The sequence below is a fragment of the Gadus chalcogrammus genome, chromosome 12 (genome assembly GCF_026213295.1).
Source record: "Gadus chalcogrammus isolate NIFS_2021 chromosome 12, NIFS_Gcha_1.0, whole genome shotgun sequence".
In the NCBI taxonomy this organism is placed as follows: Eukaryota; Metazoa; Chordata; class Actinopteri; order Gadiformes; family Gadidae; genus Gadus; species Gadus chalcogrammus.
In genome coordinates, this window is record NC_079423.1 from 5,040,717 (window position 1) to 5,066,741 (window position 26,025).

The following is a 26,025-nucleotide window of genomic DNA, read 5'->3' on the forward strand; positions in this document are numbered from 1 at the left end:
CTTGAGACTCTGGGATCGTTCTACCGGAACAAGTAGGCTAAGTCTAACTGCTGTGTCTCAGGACATTAACCAATATTTATCTCATACAAACATATCAAATGTCCTCGTGTTGAGCAACAGTGCTAGTACCTTATCATTCGTATGGGCCGAACAATTGATAACAGGCTACAGAATATGATGATTATTGTGCATATTCTTTTTTTATTCAGTGCATATTGAGATCCATGGCACAAGCCTCATGTCCAGATTCTGAAAATGAATCGATGAGATTACAGATTATGAAAAGGAAACCAAGAGTAACAAGAAAAAATGTAATGCATAATATTTATGCTCTGCTGCTGAAAAACATTTTCTGGGCAATACAAATCTTCTACAATATTTGTTCAGATATCTTATCTCTTATGCATCCTTGAGCAGTCATTACTCAGGAAGTAACCGGGAAAAGTAGTTAGGGTTAGGGTTATGGCCTACCCATTTGCTTTTGTCTCCATAATTCTGCCCTAATCTCCCTTCCGGTCACCAGACCGGGGGTTCCAGTGCCAGAGTAGATTTAATCACAGATAGAAAACACACATGGTGGGCTTTTCCCATGTACTTCAAGAACATTCTATTAGGAACGGGACCAAATGTACATTAAGCCTATACATTAAGATTCATATTATTATATTATTATTATGGATAGATGTGTATATATATATCGATCCTTGGGGAAATGATTACATTTGCTCTTCTTATCAACATTTGCTGACTATAATGGCAGAAAGCGTCCTTTATCTGCTCTTTTTGACAGGGCATATACAAGAATATCTTAACATTTGTGAAATGATGTAGCCATTGTAAACTGAATTAAACAATTCTAAAACAAAAAACTAAATGTCAAAGATCACAATAATTGAAATGTATTAAAGCGCGCCCACCTTGACTACTAAGCTTTGAAATTGTGTATGTGGTTGAAACTGACCATATCACACCATATAAGTTGCATGTGCATCACCAGCTGCTGACGTGTCGCCGGGCGAAACTCTGTCACCCGTTCCCTGGTTACCGAGCGCTTTCAGTAGCCACTCTGCGCCTCGCACCCTTACAGAGATCAACCGGTTGCCATAGCGATGGTGCAAATGCATGTCTGCCTCACAAGAAGGGGAGGGAGGGAGGGAGGGAGGGGGGCGTGGGTGAGGGCTGGAAAGAGAAGAGCCTGTCGTTTAATCTCCTCATTAGCATATTGGCCCTCTCCAAGATCCAATGAGACGACACGAGGTTGGAGATTACTCCATGGGGACTGGCTGCGACACCAGCCCTCCCCCTCCCCCTCCCCCTCCTCCTACACATTCTGCTGGGGGTTGAGGGGGAAACTCCCACTCCATAATCCATAGGGGGGTCTCCTCTCAACCCCCGAACACCCACACTACACAAGCACAAGTTAAACTTTCAGTGAGCCTACGTGCTCACGCTTGCGCGGTGGTGGAGGCTTCAGTTCCCTGGACGTTGCTACTGGTGCCGGCGGTGACTCGGTACCTCGTGGCTCTGTGGTTTGGGGACCCGAGGCGGGCGGACGAGTGACGTGGGGGGTCCGGCCATGCCCAGACACCTGGAGCCTGCCGGGGCCGGGGGCTCCTTTGTTTTGACCCATCAGTGAAGGGTCTGTGGAATGCAGTGGGAGCACTGGAGCACAACTGGTCTGATCCTCCACTTGATTCCTCTGGGAGTTGTGCCTTTTGGTGGCCGTACGTATCTAAAGATGGACTCTGTACTGCCGACACTGTGTTGACTTTCTTTTACGCCCGGCACGTCTTTCTTCATTTGGATGTTTGGTGAGTTTATGATCTGGATTTTATTTGGATTTACTTTAATGGATGATTTATCACTTTGGTCCAAAGCTTTGTTATTGTCTTGTACTTGATTCCGGTTTCTGTCACAAGGTTGATCTGAAATTAGATGAAGGGGGCGGGGGGGGGGGGAGAGATCATCACTGACATATGGTAGACGGATATGGTGTGTTTATGTGACCTTAATACTTATTTTGCTTTCCTTTGAGTTATTGAGCACAAGGCCATGCATCATTCAGGTTAAGCCACGATCAGCAAGATTTAACCACTTGCTAACAAATGCAAGTTAATCTTTTGACACAATGTAAATGTAACGCGTTACACTTTTCAATGACCATGGTCGTTCGTGGCCCTGAGAATTCCATGTGCTGCAGGTTAAACCCCTCTTTTTTTAAAGGTATTAATAGTTTTTCTAGTGTGAAGCATCCATGAGTAAGCTGTTTACTTTTGAGCGCGGCTTCGTTAGTGTTGGCCCGATTCACACAACAGTTTGAAGTGACGGGGCGAGACACAGATCAACCTCCAGAGTGCCCCCCGATCACATGCCTGCCAACCGAATCACCCCGCTTGCATATCTTTCCCTGCACAGCTGTAGCCCTGACGATAGGCCTAATAAAACCATGCTCATTTGCATACCAATGGCCGGCTCCTTGTGGCTAATTCCTCATGGCCTACAAACATGGAGCCGCTGGAGTCCAGGAAGCCCCCAGCCCTGCGTTGGCCTCTCTTTGTCGTCGTCCCCCCCCCCCCACTTTATGAAGCTTGGCTAAATCAAGCCCAATCTGAGCATTATTGTTTTTTGGGTTCTTGGTACCCTCACCCCAGTGTTGTGCTGCTAAATAACCACTCTCCATCTAAAGGGAAGCTATGTCATTCAGGGCTTTTGGCCAGGGTGTCTCAGGAGGGCACAACCTTTGACCCCATAGCTTTGTAGGGAGTCAAGGAACCGCTTTGTCCAAGTGCTGGACTCTCGGCCCTGCATTTCTGTGATTTATCTTCAGTTGAAACGGCTCAAGTTAAAAGCGTGCCACAAGTCAGTACAGATTTTTAGTCAAGCTCACCCTCCAACGCGCTGAAATCGTTGAAACACTTTGACCAAATAAAGTTAAATAAAGTGGAGAAAAAAAATCCCAATAAAAATCTTAACAACTAGACAGATCTCACCTTAGCTTTTCACCGACATCATAAACATTGAGACCACTATGGATGAAGTGGAAAGCCTTCTGTTGACCAGGCAGATTCTCTTCCTGACCAGTCAGGTGGTTTAGTATGATCTTCTCTGGTTAGGTCAGGGATGAACCATGTCTGTCTGGGCCCAGAGAGGCAGACGACAGCTTGTTCCCCAGGAGCGAGGCGGATCAGCTGGTTCTGTAAGAGATCTCCCCTGTCCCTTAAGCCCCTGACCCCACACTGAGGCTACGTCCCTCCCTCCCGTGGGGCCAGATGGTGCTGGCAGGGCACCATGACTCACAGAGCCCTGAGCCTTTACAATGTTGGCCTGGTTTGGGTATCCACCGGTGAACGTGCGTCAGAAATACAGTATGGGTCTAGTATGCACGGCAGCATGACCGGAGAGAGCCCACAAGCATATGCTAGCTTTGACCAGTAGAGGGGGCACCTACACCACGCAAACAACAAGTCCACTAGGAAACATGTGTCTGTGAAGGATAGCATAGTTTCCTGCCTGTTTAATATCTTCATCGAACTACAGCACACTAGAAGTCCTCTATGTCCAGTGATCTTCTCATGTTGTCTGTGTGAAAGTCCGGCCAATGTTCTTAGCCTCTGTGTTCCTCCCCTTGCCAGCAGGACTGTGAACATGGTGGATATTGTAGCTAACAAAATGCCGTCAGAGAATGACGTTCATGTGGCGAGGAACTTCCTCACCAAGATATTACGGAGCTCCATGAGGTACGGCTCGGCGTGTCCGTCAGTAGTAGTTAGTGATACCAGCAGCTGCCCATTCCATGCTCACCTGTGAACATGCATCTCCTCCTCTCATCCACCTCATACCATGTCTCTCCTGAATCCATAGGCCACCCCTCTTCCTCTTTTGCATTCCCGTTCGGATGATCACGTAGCTCCGCCCGTTAGCTAAAACTCCTACGTCTACCGGCCGTGTAGTTTGAACTACACGTTGCTGGCCAGCGACGTGTACTTTCAGTTGCCATGTTTTTTTTATTTGTGATGTGTTTGTGTTTGTTGTGTATGTGTGTGTGTTTATTCCATTTTTTCTCAGGCTTGTAAAACTTTTGTTTTAACACTCCGTAGAAAGCATTGTTTTAAATCTATGAGCATAATGTGAAGTTAAACGGTTCAGCAAGTTGGCCAATTTAGATCTAAACAGAAGGAACACATTATCTTCTGACTGTTGTTTTTAGAGGAGTTGGTTTGGTAGAGTTTAAGCTGTGGTGGTTAACTTTCTGAAGCGCATGGATGAACATCTAGAGCAAACCGTTCCCATTTTCCATGAGGGGTGGGCCGCTAATCCAGCTGTGCTTCACCCTTTCCTTCAGGAGGAACGAGCCAATGAGCAGGCCCCACTCCTGGCATGCCACCAAGTTCACCGAGAGCCAATCGGAGACTGCCAAAACACAGGCCCCTCCCACTGCAGTGTGGCACACACAATATGATGCAAGGTAACAGCAACAATTGTTATGCATCCAAATCCTCCAAGTTTGGACATTGTATTCAATACCTTAATGATATTCCATACATAGTACCATATTGTTATTTAGGTATATTTATTTGTAAAAGTAGGATATGAAGTGCGATCAAAGTTTGGATAATTACAAATAATTATGTTTATTTAACAGAATAACGTTCGCCACGTATCTTGTACGTTATTTTCTTTGATTCTTCAGCACATCCTCAACCGACCTTTCCAGCGACTGGGAGCAGAGCAACCTGCGTCGAGTGTCAGACCAGTTCAGCTCTCTGGGCAGCATGGACAGCCTAGAACAGGCCTCCCATCCCTACCCTCCAGGACAACTCTCCCCCGCAAAATCCAGTGGCAGCGTGGAGCAACTGGGAGGAGGAGGAGGAGCAGGAGGAGGAGGAGGAGGAGGGGGCGGCGGCGGCAAGCGGGACTCGGCCTACAGCTCCTTCTCCACCAGCTCTGGCACGCCGGACTACACCCTTTCCAGGAGCAACGCCGCCTCGACCGAGAACATGCTTCATAAAGTCAACCAGTGGGACTCTGGGGGCAAGCCCGGCGGAGGCAGACCCGCTCAGGGCTCCACTGAGGCGGGGAGGACGCACGAGGACAGGCAGGGCTACCTGCACATGGCAGGTGGGAGCACGGGGCGAGACAGTCCTCGTTCGGAGGAGCAGATCGGCTCTCGCCACTCCAGCTCCAGCAGGGCCAGCTACGGCCCCGTTTGGCACATCCCTGAGAAGAAGAAGTCCTCCTCCTCCTCCTCCTCCTCGCCCCCACCTCCTCCGCCGCAGCGCAGCGACAGCTTTGCCGCCACCAAGATGCACGAGAGGGGCTACTTCGAGGGTCCCGATGCACTCCTCCATTCCAAACCCAGCGAGAAGGCGTCCGACAAAAGACCAGAGTCGGCTGAGACCGTTAAACATGTCTCGGAAATCCGCCGTCATGTCCCCTCGTTCAAAAATGACACCAACACTTTCCAAATACCACCCGATGTCTCCACTCACTCCCAGCTCAACTCCAACAAGCAGTACCCCGGGACAGATGTCCGACCAGGCCAACCTTCCCAGGTCAACCAGCCCCCCATATGGCAATATTACCCCCAGGCCAGGGCCCCAGCTGCACCCAAGCCCCAGAGCACCAGTGGCTACTACAGCAGTACGGAGGAGCTGCCCACCAACAACCCTGGGGCCCCCTACCCTCCAAGCCAGGGACGGCCTGCTGCTGCTCCCCTGGGGGCCGCTCCACTCGACCAGACCCCGGAGAGCACTGGACACAGTCGGTACTACTGCATCACCAAAAGCCAGCCGGGCCAGCCCAGCTCCAGGAAGGCAGCCGAGGACAGAATGGGGACGTCAGACGTGGAAGCGGTGCAGGCAAGAAATGACATCAATTCTCTGACTCCTCCAGCCGAGGACAAGGCAAAGTACCACCAGGTTCCCCTGCAGCAGGGCTGCCGTCCTGGGAAGGACAGCAACGGATATGGCCGGCACGAGGAGAGTCTTCCCCAACACACACGCCAGCACTCGGGTACGCCCCCGGCCCTGTCGGACCACCACACCGCTAAAGCCCCTCCTGACATCAGGGGGAATCTGAGGCTGAATCCCCAGACCGCGGATCCTTATCAAAGGGGTATACCCCCTGGAAAACTCCCGGACCAGAGGAGGTCTCTGCCGCTGCAGCAGGAACTCAGGATCCAGAACCAGGACCACGAGAAGATCCGACCCCAGACCACCCCCATGCTCCACTCTCTGTCCATGGAGACCAAGGCCCGAGGCGGCTCCCTTGGAGAGGCCCAGGCCGAGGAGTCCATCGATGCCAAGATGGCCAAGAGGAGCGACCGCTTTGCCACCACGTTTAGGAACGAGATCCAGATGAGGAAAGCCAAGCTTCAGAAAAGCATCAGCGCCGCCACCCTCTCCAGCACCGAGCCCGAGGAGGAGACCGGAAGCTGGAGGCCCGCAGAGAACTCCCCTGCCTCCTCCTTGGAGGGCTCCTTCACCAGCACCTACAAGGACCATCTGAAGGAGGCGCAGGCCCGCGTGCTCCAAGCCACGTCCTTCCGGAGGAGGGACCTGGAGCCAATCCTCCTAGAGCAACCCGGGGCCGAGGCCTTGTCCGGCTACCAAGCGTCCATGGGGAGTCGCAAAGACATCTCTTCCCTGCCAACGGTCTCCGAGGCTGGCATCAGCCGAACGGCGTCCGTTTGCGGCAGTCAGGTGACCCGCATCGGAAGCCGCAAGCGTTTCCCCGTGGAGAGGAAGGTGAAGTCTTTCTCAGAACCAAACAAGATCCACCAGGTGGGCGTGGGCGACCACGTCCCCAACGACGGCAACCCAACGAAGCCCACCGAGGGAGCTGGCCAACCGGTCTCGGCAAAGACCCCGGCGTCCAATCGGAGCCGCTCTGAGAACTTTGCCGATGCCAACAGTGCTGCCGCCCTGTCCTCCGCCGGTGACCCTGGAGCATCGCTGAGGGAAGTGGGAGGGGGGTTCCCTCCTTCCACAGTGAACCAAGGGGAGGCATGGAGGGGAAGCTACTCCGACCAAAACCAGGCCTTGCTAGACCAGGAGAGGCTGGGCACCTTCGCAGAGTACGAGGCTCGGTGGAGTGACCAGCGGAAGTCGACTGAGACGAGGGGTTCTGGGCGGTACCACTCGGCAGATAACATCCTGGACCCTGGTGCGGAGGACCGGGCCAAACCTCCATGCTACCACGAGCGGTCTCGCTCCTCACCCTCTGCGGACTTCTACGGACAGGTGCGCTGTTTTCTTTACCTAGTTCTTAGTTGGATGGATCGCAATAATAATGATTATTTAAAATAAACAAATACCATTCATAAATGCATGCACATTTCTTCAAAAGTTTCAAAGTTAATATTGAGCCAACAGATTGAAGCAACACTCGAGGAAACTCGACATCCCCTGTTTAGACAAGTTCACCTCACCTCGAATTAGGAAGGCCCAACCATGGGAGCCAAGTCAAATACAAATCTCATGTTTGTTCATAATGACACGCCCAGAGACCAAACAAGAAATTAACCCGATGACAAAACTATCGCCTCCTCTATTGTCGGCAGAGGCTAGGCGGGGGGAAAGTCTGGGATCTTAGTCTGGGATAAGACTGGTGAAATAAGAACGTACGTGTTTCTGTTCATCTACGTGAAGGTTCCAGCCCCCGGTCGAAAGTCTACAGAGTACGTTCCAATGGAAAGCAGACCTGCAGACCATCACGGCACTTCTACCAGGTGAGGAGGGGTCTTTCATAGCCATGTCAATTATATTAGCCTAGCCCGTAATCACACGTACAGTCTCAAAGGGCTTCAAAGGCCACATTATACAACACACCCCTAACCCTAAGCCCTCTAAAGGGAAAAGAACAACTCCCTTAACTATCAAGGAGAACCCCATATAGTTATAAAAGTTTACCACATACTGCTGGTTCACCTGTGTTTTATAGAACTTGCATCTAGTTCACATTTATTTTATACAACTGCTGATTTATTTGTTAACAACCGAGCATAATCATTAGGCCACTGGATTCTTTATTTTGTTACTCATGTGATCAACCTCTGGAATATTTGGGTACATTTTTGATGAGCGACGATATGTTTTGATGCAGCACATTTGGATGATTTACATGTGTACATCTTGTGGTCTAATGGGGATTGCCAGAACCAGTCTTCCGTTTAAACCGAACATGTGAGAGCATTCCGGTTCAGCAGAACTTTGTGATTGTGGGTGCTTGGTGACGTCTGTGGGACATACCATGAGCTCAGTCTCTGCCGAGCTGAAACAACGCAGGCCTTCTGTCTGAATCGGCTGTGTGCTGGTGGTGTAGGCGAGGCATCTGATGGGGGCCCACACACAGGAAGTGTTTCAGCAACCTGCTAGAGCAATGTCTTTTACTCGAAGCCTAACCCTCTAAAAGTCAAGAATACTTGGTTGAGCCATTGTCTTCATGTGTGTGTGTGTGTGGATGGCTTGGTGCCAAATCGCTTTGAGCGTTGATGGGATCCATGCTAGAAGTGAAGCATGGCGAGCATACACATGTGTGTACCGCTGTAGAGAAGGGATTTCTTTGTAAACAGAGGCCTCTTTGCACACCATGTGACGTGCATATATTTAGGACACTGTGCATGTCTACCACCTGTACATTAAAAAAGGGCTCGCTAGCAAGACACTTTAAATACAGGCATGGTCATATGTGTCAATGTTACGCGCATGCATGTTGATATGAACACACAGATTGAAACATGCACAAAGATGGATATGTGCAGAGATGGCGATTATTCATTTATGGTTCACTGCTATTAATTTCTAAGGAGGGTTCGGAAATGAATGAGGAACGGATTTTGAATCGGCTAGATGATATATAATGTATGTAAAAACGTTATCTTCAGTCCTTCTGGAGCCACGCTTTATGTGCTGCTTTTGAGTGAGTCTGTAAGAGAGGTACTCCATGGTGGATGATGGTTGGCTGATGATGATGTCATGCACTGTGGCACAGTGACTCCTAACCAGTTATTCAGGAAGTGTGGAGAGCCAGATCATCTTGTGATTGACCGGTTAACTCTGGGGTGTTAGATGTTGCCTCGTCATACCACTAGCGTGCGCGCACACACACACACACACACACACACACACACACACACACACACACACAGCATGTCTTTCGATATGACTCCCAGTGTTGGCATGACAGCCTTATCACTCCCAGTGTTGGCATGACGAGGACGTGAGTCCTGCATTAGCATGACAACAGCGAGGACCGTCTGTCTGTTAGTGATACGAAGCAGGTGTAAGGCACACCGCTACAGGTGTCTGTCACACAAGAGCATGAAACACACATCCTACAGCACACATATGGAGCTCCTCATAGGGTGAGTAGTGGCTTTTTCTAAAAAAGCACTTGAATGCACTTTATTTTTTCGGGTTTGTGTGTGTGTGTGTGTGTTTATTGATATATTGTGGGCAGGAGAGTCTAGACTTGTTAGGGTGCTTAACTTCCTTGGTTCATGGTTGTTGGGTCAGTCCCCATTTCCACGCTATAGACTAGGCATCCTTGAGCCGGAGGAACTACTAACCCCTGCCGGCTCCAGTCTTTATTCATGGGTATTGAGGAAGTTGAGTATTTCATACTCCCCATCCTTGTGGTATGGCCTGGGCCGTCATTGCCCAGTGTAGAGATGGAGGACGAGGTTGTGACCCTGGCCGGCCTCTGATTCCCGTTCATCACAGACTTGTGGGATCTCAAGTATTCCTTTAATTCCTGCCAGCTACCAACCAGGCTCCTGGGTGCAGAGCTGAGCGTCAGAGAGAGGCCTTTCCCTTCTCCTACTTCTCTCTCGCTCTTTGCCTATCCTTCACTCTCTTGTCTCATTCTATCTTTATCTCTCTCCATTTAGCCTTCAAACTCTCTGTCTATCTCCAGCTGTCCGTCTATCACTTGCTCTTTGTCTCACACTTTCTGCCTGTCTCATGTTCTCTTTCTCTTTCTTCTTCTCTCCGTCTTTGTCTTCCTTTCTCTCTCCCTCTCCCTCCCCCTCACTCTGTATAATCACAGTGTCAGTTGGGGAGACGATCAGCTGATATTTAATGGCGCTCTAGATGAGGGGTCTGTGCTGTCTGGGTGTTAGGAAGGCGTGTCATTAAAAGCTTTGTGTGTGTGTGTGTGTGTGTGTGTGTGTGTGTGTGTGTGTGTGTGTGTGTCTGTGTGCGTGTGCGTGTGCGTGTGCGTGTGCGTGTGTGTGTGTGTGTGTGTGTGTGTGTGTGTGTGTGTGTCCGTTGTCTCTGTCTGTGTTCGCCAGGTTTCCAGCTGACGGCAGGCAGAGGCAGAGCGCCGCTGAGCGCGAGCAGTGCGGCCCCCCCCCAGAGTACCGGGGCGCCCCCAGGACCCCCGCGGCGGCCCCTCCCCCCGCCTACCCCCGGCCCCCCTCCCTCCCCCGCAGCCCCATAGACCCCTCGGACCTCGGACCGCCCCCCCACCTCACCAGCTCCGGGGCCAGGAGGAATCCCGCCGTGCCCCCCATGCTAGACCCCCTCCCCAGGCAGCCCCCAGGGCTCCCCCCGTTGCCCGGCGACGCCCCCCAGTCCATGTTGCCCGCCCTGCCCTGCCAGGGAGAAGGCCCTGCCCCCGGCTCTGCTAAAGGAGACGTCGACCCCGCCCCCGCTCTAAGCCCCGCCCACCACTTTCCAGAGAGGCAGTCTGAGCCGAGCAGGGAGCTGGAGGAGCCGGGACCTGGGGTAGCGGTGGTGGCTGAGGAAGGGATACCAACCGCAGCGGAGCCTCACACAAGCTCTCCCCCCCCGGACACGAGCAGCCAGAGCACCATGGAGGACCAGCGCATGCCCTCTCCGCAGTTCCACCCCCAGCGGCTCAGCGACCAGCCCCCCGTCCCACTGCAGGCCCAGGGCTCACCCAGGTAAGCCTTCAAAGGCCCTCCTCTCACCACCTCATGGTACCTATCCGTGGTCCGGTTGTCGCTCCACTGCTGGAGCAAGGCATCAACACCGACACAGACTCTCCCAACATTTGGGATTGATGTCGATGGTTGTCGCTGCAGATTCTGCTGGGACATACATTAGCATAAGATAGATGACATGTGTAAGGGTTGGAATGTGCTTGTTCATTGTTCTGGCGCTGAATGGCCTGCCATGAGCTGCAGTGGACTCCCGGCTGCCGTGTATTTATAGCGGACGGAAACCAAAGCCCAGCAAGGAGCAGCCTCAGATGTTCCGATGGAAAGACGCTCTTCTGGCATCGTCGGGCTGCAACGCTCTTTGGCTGAACCACCACTTGTGTCGGTCTGGGCCCAGGAACTGAACCAGCAGAATTTGATTCCCCCCTTAAATACATAGTTGTGCTTCAAGCGGGATCGCATTGAGTTTTCTCTTTCCTTCTTTTTCGTTTTCTTTTATTCTCCTTCGGTCTCCTTCTCACCCTCTCAATCTGTCTCTATCTCCCTCTCACTCTCTCTCACTCTTCGCATTTTATTCTGTGTCGGTCTTTCCCTTCTCCGTCTCTCGCTCTACTATCCGTCTCCCCTTCCTCTCTCTGTCTGTGTCTACCACCCTTCTCTCTCTCTCTCTCTCTCTCTCTCTCTCTCTCTCTCTCTCTCTCTCTCTCTCTCTCTCTCTCTCTCTCTCTCTCTCTCTCTCTCTCTCTCTCTCTCTCTCTCTCTCTCTCTCTCTCTCTCTCTCTCTCTCTCTCTCTCTCTCTCTCTCTCTCTCTCTCTCTGTATACCAGTGAAACTAAACAAACTAAATCTCTCTCTCTAGGATGGACCCCATGGTGGAGACCACCAGCACCACCCCTATGGCCGTGAAGAAGGTCCCTATCCGGATCGTCCACTCAGAGAGCGAGGCGGAGAAGGACCACCAGCAGTACATCCTCCTGCAGGACCCCGCCCCCCCTCCCCTAGTGCACGGCCCCCAGGCGTCTCTGGTCGGGGGCCCCCAGGAGCAGGACTACTCCGTCTTCTGTGCCTACTCTCGTCAGAAAGAGACGGAGGTCGGTCCCGACGACCTCCCGCCTCCACCCAAAGACCTGTTGACGGGTACGACGGAATATAAGACAATGTAATAAGGCTATGGCGGTTTAGAGAAAGATGGTTTGAGGAAATCCCTCTAAAGTTTAAATATCCCTTTTACTATACAACTCATTCATTGATTATGTAACCATGACAACATGCGTGTTCATTCAGAATGGTGGTTCTAAACTGTGTGGATGTTCTCTCCGCACGCCTTCGCCAACAGCTCCCGTCAGCTGGGAGGACCCCTCGGAGCTCCCAGCGCCCCCGCCAGAATACCCGGACCTTCCCACGGAGTACCCCGAACCCCCGATGGACGCCGCCATGGACCTGCCCACCGAATACCCCCCGGACCTCTCCACGGAGACCCCCCCGGGCCCGGCCCCGGCGCCCGCTCCACAGCAGCCCACGGAGGACGGCGACACGCCCCCCCTCCCCCCGACCGGGGTGTATGGGGACGACCCCAAGAGCCAGGAGCTGGCCCGGGACATTATGGGCAAAGACAAGTCCCTGGCGGACGTCCTGGACCAGAGCAAGAGGCGGACCACCATGGACCTGATGGAGGGGATCTTCCCACAGGGGGAGCCCCTGCTGGAGGGGCCGCACCAGCGCCGCAAGCTGGGCAGCAGCAGCCGGCCCGGGGAGGGAAGGTAACCTAGCCCCCCCTCACAAGATCTCTAGGCTGTGGCCAATCAGTGCTCTTCAATCTCACTGAGGTGGTCGTTATTGAACGATGACTAAATGTCAATGCGGTTTGCTCTCAAGCACTTTTTTTTTTTATGAAGACCTTTTGGTGACATGAGCCAACCTTCAGATTCTCCCCTGTCTATTTAACATAACAACCGTCCTTCATGTATTTCAGGAAACCCGAGGAGGACAGTCTAGCGCCGTCGGTTTCCGTGGTGACCAGCTCGGCCTACTACAGCACCTCCGCCCCCATGGCGGAGCTCCTCATCAAGATGAAGAGCATGCAGGAGGGGCAGCAGCAGCAGCAGCAGGAGGAGGAAGAGGAGTTGGAGGAGGAGCACGACTCTGAGGAGGAGCTGGACATTGACCTGGCCAACAAAAAGGTATCACAGCGGCCTGAGAGCTTTTACTTTGAAGGTTGAAGTACCGATGGAACCCAGAGTTGTTTGGACCGTGACGTTTCAGAGTGACCGTTCCACTGTTGGCGAGAACGTTAAAATACCACGTTACAAAAGAGAGGGTCAATCCCAGCTCTTTCAGTCCTGCGTCGCCCGACCTACCTACCTGTAAGCCATGGCAGAGGCAACTTCAGACTCAACGCGGGTACCCTAGCGTACACACACTCAACAATCATCAATCTGAACCTGACGATTTTTGCTCCTAACACGCAATCGATGGTCCGCTTAAAAATGGGCTAAATACAGGAGCCGATCCCGTGGCTCAAAAACGATTGTGCACCAAACGAATTGTGAAGGAGATGCACTCTTTCCATTCAGTCACTGAGACAATTAGAGCTAGTCCTGCATTTAACATTATGCTTCTTTAAATTGCCTTACTTTCAAAGGTAGGCTAAACTTAAACATAGTCATAGCTTGTGTCATTGATCTACAGTACGCTATAGGGTAATAACCAGCCTGCATCTCCCTGGAGAACGGGCGTCAATCTCTCAGTGAGTGGGTATTATTTTTTAAGGGTTTGCGCAAAAAAAAATAGTCCTACACATGTAAGTTGAAACGAAGGAAGTATCTACAACCACATAGGACGAGGCTGATCTCTGCTAATTCCTTTATCACCCATGACCATGTCCAGATCAAGTTTGTTAATTAAACAGTTAGATCTCTTATATATTGGTCTGTGTGGCAGCACTGAGCTCATAAGCCTGGCTGGCCCAGTTTTAGAGGCGTTTGTGATAAAACTGGATTGGATCAGAATTTGCAATGAAAAGTTCAGTAGAGAAAAAACTTGTTTGGCGGAAAGTACACACGGGAACATCTGAATGTTTGGTCATGTCACCACAAGTTCTTCAAAAGGTGTTAAGACTCTAGTGGCATTCGAAAGAGTCTCAAGGGCTTAAAACAGAACAACTTAACATGAGTATGGTCCTGGAGGAGCAGTTGGTTCCTTAGCGCCACACTGTGGATGTAAATTGTTAGGTTGTATCAGCAGTATTCCAGCTATACTGACTGTGGTCTCTCTCTCCCCCTCCCATGTCTCTCCTCTCTCTCTCTCCCCCCCTTTCTCTGTGTCTCTCTCTCCCCCTCTCATGTCTCTCATTTCTCTCTCGCCCCTCTCTCTCTGTATCTCTCTCCCCCTCCCATGTCTCTCTCTCTCCTCTATCTCCCCCCGTCTCTCTCTCTCCCCCTCCCATTTCTCTCTCTCTACTCACTCCTCTCTCTCCCCCTCCTATGTCTCTCTCTCTCTCTCTCCCCCTCCTATGTCTCTCTCTCTCTCTCTCTCTCTCTCTCTCTCTCTCTCTCTCTCTCTCTCTCTCTCTCTCTCTCTCTCTCTCTCTCTCTCTCTCTCATATGTCTCTCCCTCTCCTCACCTCTCTCTCTCATATGTCTCTCCCTCTCCTCACCTCTCTCTCTCATATGTCTCTCCCTCTCCTCACCTCTCTCTCTCCCCCTCCCATGTCTTTCTCTCTCTCCTAACTCCTCTCTCACCCCCCCTCCCATGTCTTTCTCTCTCTCCTAACTCCTCTCTCACCCCATCCTATGTCTCTCTCTCTCTCCCCACTCCTCTCCCCCCCCCCCCCCCGTTCCTCGTAACAGCAGGAGCTGATCTCCAGCCTGAGCAGGAAGCTGGGCGTTCTGCGGGAGGCCAGGCGCGGCGTGCAGGAGGACGTGCTGGACAACAACGCGCTGGGCGAGGAGGTGGAGGCGGCCGTGCAGCGCGTGTGCAAGCCCAACCAGCTGGACAAGTTCCGCATGTTTGTGGGCGACCTGGACAAGGTGGTCAGCCTGCTGCTGTCGCTGTCGGGCCGGCTGGCGCGCGTGGAGAACGCCCTCAACACCCCGGAGGAGCACGCCACGCCCGAGGAGAGGGTGAGCACAGGCTTATACACACACACACACACACACACACACACACACACACACACACACACACACACACACACACACACACACACACACACACACACACACACACACACACACACACACACACACACACACACACACACACACACACACGTACACACACAAACATGTACACACACATAGGCCAACAGAGAGTTAGGAAGACGTTTAAGCCCTCTCTTGCACACGCCCAGATCTCATCAGTTATATTCATAGACTGTAAAATAATTATGGGTGTTTATTGGCCTTCTACAGACAGGAGAAGGCTCATCTACAGGAGCTATCAAAATACTTAATTAGAGATGAATTGAAGCGAAGAACGTAATTATTTGCTTTGTATTTTAAGATCAAAACCACATTCCTTGCCGTTGACTAACAATGGTGGTGACTTTTTTTTTTTAATCCAATGACCGCGGCGACCAAAAACAGGTGGTCACGGCTGCCGATTAGTATTCGGAGCTTTCAGAAAGATAAGTTTTGCCTGACCACACATTGCCACCAAGCCAAGGTGTCCAAGTTCATCCATTCGGTGTAGACATTGAGACAACAAGCACTCCCAGCTTGGCCTTCTGTCAGACGTTGCTCTGTATGTCTGTATCCTGAAGGCTGTTTGTTTGGTCCTCTCCCTCCACAGCGCACGCTGACAGACAAGCGCACGCTGCTGATCCGCCAGCACGAGGACGCCAAGGAGCTGAAGGAGAACCTGGACCGGCGCGAGCGGCTGGTCTACGACATCCTGTCCAGCTACCTGGCCGACGAGAGCCTGGCCGACTACCAGCACTTCGTCAAGATGAAGTCGGCCCTCATCATCGAGCAGCGCAAGCTGGACGACAAGATCCGCCTGGGGGAGGAGCAGCTCAAGTGTCTGACGGACAGCCTGCCCCCGGAGCAACGGCTGAGCCTGTGAGAGAGAGACCGACAGCTAACCTCAGGGGAATGCACCTCCGGCTGTAGTTTTGCCCCCGCGCCCACCGGAGGGCGCCAGAGACAAGCCATCGAAGAGACGGAGAAAAACTTTGGGATCCACAGAAAGGAGAGGTGGTGATCTTCTGGTAGGGGGGAGGGCGGGGTCGCTGGGACGGATGTGACACACCCTTTCTGCTTAGTAATGGACGGTTCCCTAAGCAACGGACCACCTTCCTTAACGACCCGTACCTCCCTGAGAGACGCACCCTACTCCTTAGCAACGGACCCCTTCTCCTTAGCAACGGACCCCTTCACCCTAGCGACGGATTGCTCTCCTTGGCGACGACCCCTTCTCCCTATAGCGACAGACTGCTCTCCTTGGCAACGGACCCTTTCTCCTTAGCCAGGGACCCCTTTACCCTAGCAACGGACCACTCTCCTTTTCAACGCACGCCTCTGCTGTCGACGTACCCTCTCCTTGGCGAGCGTATGTGCAGCGGACTGGGCTGAAGAGAATCTCCATTCCCCTTCTTGTCTAGTAATTTATTGTAGCGTGATGACTGCACCCAGGGACAGTATTTCCTTTATTAGCTGCGGCGGCGCTGATACTTTATTTGAACATTTGCCATCTCTAACAATTGCAATTTCGTTTTTCCCTTTTTTTAAGTGAGACCCCTTTTTTATGCGACGTAATAAGATAAAAAGCCTAATATTTCAATTATACAGGTATATACTCGATATAAACTAGTGGCCTTTTTTAATACCTTTTCCTTGGAAGAATGGCTTCGCTTCCGGATGTGATGTCGGTGATAAAGCCATCATCATCCTCATCCCCTGAGAACAGGAAACAGGAAGCAGGAAGTGGCTGCAGGTCATTTCAAGCTCTTGGTCAATGTACTGATCGCTATAGACTGAAAAAGCACTTCACACTATTCAATTTCCACAAGCATTCCCAGAGGGGCCGGGTCCCTGTGTGACGGTCCCCTCTTCTCAAACATACTTTATACTTCATCAGTCCCCCCTCGTGTCTGGAAAGAGCCCTGTCTGGTTAAAACACTGGCCAAACAACACTACATTCACATGTGTGGTTGTTTGTATGTGTGTGTGTGTGTCATGATACTTGTAAGATGTGTATTCATATGTATTCCCGGGATCGTACCCTTGAACTGAACACGTGTTGCTGTATGTTATGTTTTGTTATATTATGTTATGTTGTGAGCAGTTAATTATGAGCGACAATATTTCCTCTTCACTACCTGTCTTCTGCTTTAATTTCAACACTAAATACATTCAGTGTCTCAACTCGTACTGTGATCTTCGGTCTCTGAAATGTTGTATTTGTCAACAATACTACGTTCCACTCCTCCCCGTGAGGCAAAGCCACTCTGGATGTTGTTTTCTGTGAGTGATGGGGTAAAGGTCCACACTCTTTGACACGGCTGACCTGTACGGATGGAATCAGCTGTTGCTCTATCTCAAATAAATGGTCTGCTGAAACTACATGGTTGCCTTGGTTTAATTGAAAGGCCTGGTGTGATTCTGATTGGTCTGCAAAAACTGCAAGGTTTGATTCAAAGTCTTGATGTTATTATTATGGGTCTGCAGACATTACAAGGTTTAATTTAAAGACATCATGTGATTCTAAAGGGTCTGTAGAAACTAAACAATTTATTCTAGCCTCTGGTATTAGCTATTGCTATTGTGTTTCCTGTCATGATCTTGAGACTCTTTTGACTTGGAATAATGTCAAAGGTTCTGTCAAAGCCCTGTAAATGATCCACACTGATAACATGTTGGATGATCAATTCTAAATGATATGATTGAAGTCATAAATTGAGTTGAATTCTAATGACGGCTCTCTGATTGTCCTCCACGTTGTTGTTCCATCCCCTGAACTATCTGGCTCCACTTCCCTCAGAAGACTGTGTGTGTGTGTGTGTGTGTGTGTGTGTGTGTGTGTGTGTGTGTGTGTGTGTGTGTGTGTGTGTGTGTGTGTGTGTGTGTGTGTGTGTGTGTGTGTGTGTGTGTGTGTGTGTGTGTGTGTGTGTGTCGTACTGTAGTTGATTAACCTTGACCCCTCCTACTCCCCCTCTCGGCTGATAGACCTGATGGCAGCAACACGATTCTGACAAGGTGAAATATTTATTACGGTTTGATGCGTCAGAAAAACCTGCTCACACGCCGAGATACAAATCACATCCCCTTCTGCCAGGTTTATATCAACGGCCTCCATATGTTGTTGAAGACGAGGGCAAACAAGATATGAAGGTAAGGGACTACAATATTAATTATGTGTAGTGTTTTTACTGGTGTTAAATGTATACTCTACAACTTCTGTTATGTGAGGTTAATCATTTAACCATAGTGGCTTTCCAGAGAGCATATTGCTGCTAGTTAAATGGCTCTGCGCTGCATTCTTCACTTCAACGTAGGAGTGTCAGTTAAGGTTTCACAGCAACACAGTATAATTTGCCCAACTTCAACAAGACTGCAGGAATTCTGAATCATAACAGACCAGATACACATGGCTGTGAGAGCTTTCATGTCAGAAGTTGGGAGGCTTGAACTTTGATTTTCTTAATGCTGTGGTATTCACAACATTGGGGAGCGAATTAAACTGACATTTGAGCTTTTCAATGTCAAACTAATTAATCCCACCTGAGCGGCGTCTCCCACAGAGATGGTATTTCACTGAACAACTGTTGGAGCTGGGATTGACCGGAAAAGCTAAACGTATAAACATGTAAAGATAAAAGGCATTCATCTGTTCATTCTGTTTAAAGCCTGCACTTTCTAAATACAACATATTACCATATTGAATGTTGTCATTGTTGTTCTATTGATATATATGTCTACTCAAAGCTGTATAGGGAGTTGGTAAGCACCATTTTATAAACATAAAATGGCATATCCAGAAAAATACTCAATATCCCGTTTTATGTTATATAGATACAATCTTAGACTACATCTACACTGATGTTTACTGTGTTTCCTACGCCTTTACAGGCTATCTAAGATGGCCTTGTGATAGAGCTAGCCATGATACAGGTCCTGGGACACTTGGCCTACATATGCTGACTGCAAGTACTACATATGCCCACTCCCCACCCCCCTTCATCTCCCCCCGCCCCCGGCCCAGCCCTCCCTGCCCCCCATGGACTGCACTCTAAGACTTGATGCACCTTAATATGGAGATGTATTGCTTTTATTATTTTTATTATTATTATTTTATGTATGATATTTATGAACTATTTATTAATTGTTATTTATTATTATTTAGCTGTGTAAGTCTGGTTGCCTCTACTGTCTCGTTGTCTTTGTGGCAATGACAAATAAAGTACTTTGAACTTTGAAGTAGCAGGCAAAGGGCAACAAGAAAGGGAGTGAATGTATCGTCTTCCACAATACCATATAAACCACTCCCATCATTATCTAATACATATACACTTTGATCAAAAGCCACTTACAATACCATGCATGAATACACTATTATACACTACCGTTCAAAGGTTTGGGGTCACTTAGAAATGTCCTTATTTTTTTTTAAAGAAAAGCACTGTTTTTTTTAATGAAGATAACATGAAAATAATCTGAAATACAGCCTGGACCAGAGGTCTTCGACAGGGGGTCCGCGACCCCTAGGGGGTCCGTGGAGGTACTGTAGGGGGGGGGGGGGGATTGCGAAAGTTTTGGTTGATTAGACTTTTTTTTTATATTCCCCCCGATTTTTATGGTTTATTAAGTTCCTTATGTTGTGTACTATTCACTAAAAAAAGAAATAAACCATTCTTTAGTATGATGACTAACACAACATTGGAAGCAGTCAACATAAAAACTGCTCTTTCCTTTAGGCCAGGCCGAGGAAGTCATTCATTGTCATTCATTATAGACCTACAACCAATCGGGGCAACGAAGTGCGTCACAAATCGGCCGAGTTGATCTTGGTTGTTTATGAAAATACATCAATGGCGCTCCCATCGGACACCCCTCTGTGAATTATATAATTTGTAATCGGCCCAACCCGGGCCAGGTCAGCAGGTAATCTGTCTGATCGGGAGGGGATCTGGACGCATAAACCTGAGAAAATACAACTAGCCCCAATAGGAGTGGAACCCCTTACCCGGGCAGTGTAAGTGCCTTGCTCTACCAGTGGGAATGGAACCCCCTCACCCTGGCAGTGTTAGTGCCACGCTCCACCACTCAACCTCGACACGCCCACCAATAGTAGCCTGCTTATTGATTCTGATCTGTGTTCATCAGGTGCGATGGTGCTGAGGCCCGGACGGTTCACAGGATCCCAGCAGGGCGTTGATAGACCATAATGCGTTACCTAGCTCACACGGCCCACAAGCAGTTCGTGGGCTTGCTCATGGGCTGCGTGGCGTGGATCATCACCACGGCGGCCACGGGCCTCAACGAGTGGCGCCTGTGGCACGTTCAGGACACGACGGTGGTGTCGTCAGGCGTGGCCTGGGTGGGCATCTGGCGCGCCTGCTTCTACAGCCACACGCTCGCCCGCTTCGAGTTCTGCCGCCAAATGGACATCACCGCGGGCTACCTGCCGCCGGAGATCGTGGCGGCGCAGGTTCTGATGGTTCTGGCGATGGCGTGCGGGCTGGCGGGGAACGTGGCGGCATTCTACGCCGTCAGGATGGTGTACTTCTCCGTGATGAGGCGCAACCGCCTCCGACTGGCGTTCGCCGTGGCGGGGTCGCTGTACGTCCTCACGGGAGTGTGTTCCTCCGTTCCGCTGGTCTGGAACATGACCTCGGTCATGGCCAATCGGAGCATCGACTTCCCCCCAGAGTTCCACATGCCGTCGGCGCCGACGCAGCAGAGGGTGGGGTCGGCGGTCGCCGTGGGGTTGGCGGGCTCCCTGCTGATCATGCTCGGCGGGCTGATGTTCCTCTGCTACCGGCCCCCCCCTGGGAGGGATGAGCCTATCCAACGGACCTTAGACCACTCCCTCCAGGGCACCTCGGGGCTGACCACCATCGGCCCCGTGGGCAAGACCAGGGACGGAGGGAAGGATAACCCGACCTTTGACCCCGGGGAGAGGCATCAGCCCTGAAGATGAAGAAGAAGCCATGAACACTCTTCATCTTCATGAGCATGATGTGCATCTGGGGAATGGTTGGGATTTCACACCAACTGGAGTCTAACGGATTCGGTAGATTAAAGTTTAATCTTATTGGAGTTCAACATTGACTGACTGAAAAAATATATCTTCACTGGAAAAGAAACGTCCGAAGCAACATTTACAGTTTTTATTGTATAATATTCAAATACAAACACTACAATGTGCTAATATATATTGTAAATAAAATGTAGCCTAACATACAATTGCCTCACTCAACTCAAACAGGAATAATAATAACTTCACAAAATAAATCGACCTTAAAGTATTCACATCAAAGTTCAAAGATTGTGTTCAAAGACCATCCCGGTCTTTGGAGCCAGATTATTTTAAGACTTGAAAAAACGGCAACAGCAACACTGGAGACTGATGACTTTGCCCCTCAAGTGTTATCTGTTATCTAAACAACGTAACATTACCCGGCCATTATCTGCTTTAGTGATTACAGGCACCCGGGCTGAACCAATGGTCATGTCTGTCTCCACGGAGAAGCGCTGATCACGTGACCTGGAGTGGGCTCGTCTGACGACAGCAGGCAACATATGAGCCCAGAAGTAGGGGGGAGTGAGAAGGGGGGAGGGAAGGAAGAGAGTAGTGATTGTTCCTAGGGAATTAACGTACACATTATCTCACACACGCACCCATATGCATATTCTCACACATGCACAAACGCATACACACTCACTTGCACACATGTGCATTCTCACACAGGTGTATTCATACACATACACACATGCGCGCATACTCTGACTGACACACACACAAAAGCATTCAAACTCCCACTCTCACAAAAGTATACACTCACACGTACTAGGCACACACGTGCACGCACACACACACTTCAGCTCACTACGGGTGGTTGACAGTGTGGAGAGACGAGGGGCCTCTTGAGCAGCTCTCTGTCAGGAACACACGTCCCCCCCGTCCCCCCCCCGCCCTCGCAACCCCTTCCATCGGCCCACAGGCCCGTGCTGCAGGAGACCCAGACATCCACACTACTGGAGTCTGTCTGTTTGTGTCTCTGTCTGTCTGTGTCTCTGTCTGTGTCTCTGTCTGTCTGTGTCTCTGTCTGTGTCTCTGTCTGTCTGTCTCTGTCTGTCTGTGTCTGTGTCTCTGTCTGTCTGTGTCTGTGTCTCTGTCTGTCTGTGTCTCTGTCTGTGTCTCTGTCTGTCTGTGTCTCTGTCTGCGTCTCTGTCTGTCTGTGTCTCTGTCTGTGTCTCTGTCTGTCTGTGTCTCTGTCTGTCTGTGTCTCTGTCTGTGTCTCTGTCTGTCTGTGTCTCTGTCTGTCTGTGTCTCTGTCTGTGTCTCTGTCTGTCTGTGTCTCTGTCGGTGTCTCTGTCTGTCTGTGTCTCTGTCTGTCTGTGTCTCTGTCTGTGTCTCTGTCTGTCTGTGTGTATGTCTCTCACTCTGGGGGAGAATGTGCAGCATCATCATCGTTCATGGCTGACCTCGTTTAGCTCTGTCTAATCATGATCTTATCTTTTTGAAGATACTTCAGATACTGTTATCAACACTTTTGAGGAGAGTTTTACTGATTCACTTGAGAAATAGTCCTATCGTTATCTGCAAGGGAAACAAGATCATCAAGTGATCAAGTTGTTATCTCTCACTTATTCCAAGGAAAGTACTGTTAAATATATTCCCTGTCTTCTGTCTATAAGATAAATAATCGCTACAAAAACAATAGGGATCCAACCTGTTGGCTTGGACCCCTAATGATATTAAACTATAACACTTATTATGTCATAGTCTTATTCTTATGATTCTCTCTACAATTTGTCAACCACATTCCCTTGTTTGTCCAGTGGTTCCTGCGGTTTGCAGCAGCATTTGACCAGTCCAACTCTACCCTAAAAGGGACAAACTAAAAGGGAGAACTTTTGTTTGGTTGGTAACGATTATTGAATTGTTCTCTAATTCTGCTCCACTCTGGTTTGAAAGGAGATATTGGTACAGTTCTTTGCATGTGTTGATCACTTAACATCGCCTCCATGATCGAGACCAAAGTGTATCATGATCATCATCATCATCATCATCATCATCCTCAACCCAATGGCTGACCTCCTCCGGGTCTGTCTGATTATCTGTGATCATTCTTCCCGGGGCGCGCTGCCTATTAAGGCCTTCATTAAACACAGCTTAGCTCAGCCAGCCACCGGGAAATCTGCTGGAATTAGTCCCATGCTGGGCTACCCCGAAGCAGGCAGGCAGGCACACAGACACACACACACACACACAAACACACATATAAGCACACACACATATATACACACACATATGCAAACACAGACTCACACACACACACACACACACACAGACACACATATACATGCAAACACATGCATACACACACACACATATACACACATATACACACATATACACACACACACACACACACACACACACACACACACACACACACACACTCAATCAAAAATACATAACACAAACATGGGACAAACTCATGCGTACACGCACAGATAACACACAGACACACACATCTAATGCAAAGACACACACCTGCACACATCACACATAAAAAATGCTTACACACACACACACACACACACACACACACACACACACACACACACACACACACACACACACACACACACAACGGACCAGGCCCGCTGTGCCCCCCCCCCCCCCCCCCTGCTGGACATGCTGACTGAGGAATCAGGCGCGCCATGATGGGAGGGCATTGTGCCTCCGGGCCCTTCCTGTTCAGGGGTTATGTGAGTGGAGCACGGCAGGTGGGCCTTGTTGTACGCTCACACAGCCCAGGAGAAGCCAAGTGCTTTAGCCTCTTTACCCCGCGGCGCTCGGCGGAGCCCTCAGCGGGCTGTTGGCTCCAGGCCCGGGCGACACACGTGACCACTGCCCCGCTCCACACAAACAACGCGCTCCAGGCTTTCTTTTGGTGGAAAAGGGAAGATCCGAGAGTCGTTCTTCAGAACAATAGATTTCTTTATAGAAACTGTGCAAAAAAAGTGCAAAATTAAACAGGATAGGGACTGGATTCACACATGAAATGGGATTTTTTCTAAAGGATCTTTGGGTACAATTATATAACTTACCAAGTAGACATTTGGTTCATTTTGGACCACCACTGAAGGCAAAAGGCTTGATCTGCCCCTAGTTTTAATTCGATTTTACAATGGTATCTATCAACTAACAACAAGCAGAAACCAATTTTAACAGCCATTGTAATTCCTAACATCACTGATACAAGCAGCTCTTGTAAAAACACAGTTTTTTTTACTTTTTCTTCTTTGGCTTTAGACTTGATTGCATAACAACACGACAGTATGGACGCTGATCAGGTTAATCATAATAATAATCCAATACCGGTCATCAACATGCTATCATATCAGAATAGCTCCATTTCAAGGATCAGAGGACAATAGATTATCAACATGTCATTATTTTCGTACAGCTCCGAAACCGACCGACGCTACATACTTCTCAGCGGTATTGTGTCAGTGTCAGCTGTTCCACTGGGTCTCTAGCCCCAGTACTGTGTTATCATGGTCATAGTAACAGGTGTTTTTTTAAGTCGGACGACATTGGTCCAGGTGTAAAGGTTCTGGAAGGTTCTGGAAGGTTCTGGAAGGTTCCGTCTCCTCGCTGCACTTCAGTCCAGCCGTCGGGTCTGGTTCTCGTACCCGGTCACACGTACTCTGATCGTTTCGCGGCGGTCAGCTCCCCTCCCCGGACCTCGTACCGGTACTGCGGCCTGGGCCGGCGCCGGCTGGCCGACCCCAGGGCGGCGGTGACGAGCAGCAGGACCCCGGCCGCACACAGCAGGAACCCCGCCGCCCAGCCGCAGAACAGGGCGTCGCCGAACTCCCAGCGCGGCACCACGTCCGGCAGGGCCTCGTCGAAGAAGCGCAGCACGGCCAGGTGCGCCACGTACGACACGGGGATCAAACACAGGATCCCGGACAGCACCGCCAGCACGCCGCCCAGCATCACCAGGGTCCTCTTGGCTTGCCCTCCCCCGCTGCCGCCGCCGCCGCCGTCCCCGTCTCTGCAGCTGTTGACCATCTGCATCCCCGGGATGGTCACCAGGAGTCCCAGCATCCCCGTGGCCAGCGACGCGCACATGAGGACGCGGCCCAGCTTCATGTCGTGCGCCAGGCCCAGCAGGCTGTCGTAGGAGCGGCACTCCATGCCCCCGATGTCCTGCACCACGCACGTCTCCCACAGGCCCAGCTGGTAGCTCTCGATGGCCAGCAGCTCCGTGGACATGCTCAGCCAGTGGGGCAGGATGGTGGAGGCCAGCGCGCACAGCCAGCCGCCCAGCCACAAGCACACCGCCAGCAGCTCAGAGGAACGGCCGCACGCCTCCATGGTCCAGTGAGTGATCGCTGCTGCTGCTGCTCGGGGCTGTGGCTGGCCCTTGACCGACCAGTGGGAGTGGAAGAGAGGGAGCGAGAGAGAGAGAGAGAGAGAGGGCCGGGATGGAGAGGGAGGGAGAGAGAGCGAGGAAGAGAGGGAGAGAGTGGAGGGGGATGGGAGGGAGAGAGAGTTCCTCCCTTCTCCGACTCGGTTGTTATGTCAGGTTGGAGAGGATTATGTCAGGCGGGTTTCCGCTTGAATAAACTTGCTGGGAACACCTGCTGATTGGTCTGGTCCCTCCTAGTCGCTCCTTGTCTCTCCTGGTCATTCCTGGTCTCGTCGGGTCTCTCCTGGTCTCATCTCATTGCTCCTGGTCTCTAGTGGTCTCTGGTAGTCTCTGGTAGTCTCCTCTAGTCTCTCTGGGTCTTTCTGGTTCTCTGGTGGTCTCCTTTGGTCTCTCCTGATCTCTCTGGTGGTCTATGGTGGTCTCCTTTGGTCTCTCCTGATCTCTCTGGTGGTCTATGGTGGTCTCCTTTGGTCTCTCCTGATCTCTCTGGTTCTCTGGTAGTCTCTGG

At 50.6% G+C, this 26,025-nt stretch overlaps 3 protein-coding genes across 3 annotated transcripts in view; 2 read left to right on the forward strand and 1 right to left on the reverse strand.

The window, feature by feature from the left end:
• The window catches only part of shroom2a (shroom family member 2a), a 33,740-nt gene extending 15,859 nt beyond the window's left edge, over window positions 1-17,881 (forward strand). Inside the window, exons 4-13 of the mRNA XM_056604123.1 lie at window positions 3,636-3,755; window positions 4,343-4,465; window positions 4,691-7,241; window positions 7,650-7,729; window positions 10,292-10,906; window positions 11,763-12,040; window positions 12,240-12,663; window positions 12,876-13,083; window positions 14,752-15,024; window positions 15,695-17,881. Of these exons, the coding sequence (XP_056460098.1) occupies window positions 3,636-3,755; window positions 4,343-4,465; window positions 4,691-7,241; window positions 7,650-7,729; window positions 10,292-10,906; window positions 11,763-12,040; window positions 12,240-12,663; window positions 12,876-13,083; window positions 14,752-15,024; window positions 15,695-15,967 (4,945 nt within the window). The 3' untranslated portion in view covers window positions 15,968-17,881. The remainder of the gene's footprint in view (window positions 1-3,635; window positions 3,756-4,342; window positions 4,466-4,690; window positions 7,242-7,649; window positions 7,730-10,291; window positions 10,907-11,762; window positions 12,041-12,239; window positions 12,664-12,875; window positions 13,084-14,751; window positions 15,025-15,694) is intronic.
• Window positions 17,882-17,962: 81 nt separating this feature from the next.
• cldn34a (claudin 34a) lies at window positions 17,963-21,368 on the forward strand. The gene is made up of 2 exons (XM_056603459.1): window positions 17,963-18,234; window positions 20,227-21,368. Exon 2 carries the CDS (start codon window positions 20,288-20,290, stop codon window positions 21,035-21,037), a length of 750 nt encoding a protein of 249 aa, XP_056459434.1. The 5' UTR covers window positions 17,963-18,234; window positions 20,227-20,287; the 3' UTR covers window positions 21,038-21,368.
• Window positions 21,369-24,079: 2,711 nt separating this feature from the next.
• LOC130393595 (putative claudin-24) lies at window positions 24,080-25,675 on the reverse strand. Its single transcript, XM_056604284.1, has one exon. The coding sequence runs from the start codon at window positions 25,460-25,462 to the stop codon at window positions 24,779-24,781; it is 684 nt and encodes a 227-aa protein (XP_056460259.1). The 5' UTR covers window positions 25,463-25,675; the 3' UTR covers window positions 24,080-24,778.
• Window positions 25,676-26,025: the final 350 nt, after the last annotated feature.

What these genes read in the sequence shown, in the direction of transcription:
- cldn34a (XM_056603459.1), top strand. Translation starts at nt 20,288, where the DNA reads ATGCGTTACCTAGCTCACACGGCCCACAAGCAGTTCGTGGGCTTGCTC.
- LOC130393595 (XM_056604284.1), bottom strand. Translation starts at nt 25,462, where the DNA reads ATGGAGGCGTGCGGCCGTTCCTCTGAGCTGCTGGCGGTGTGCTTGTGG.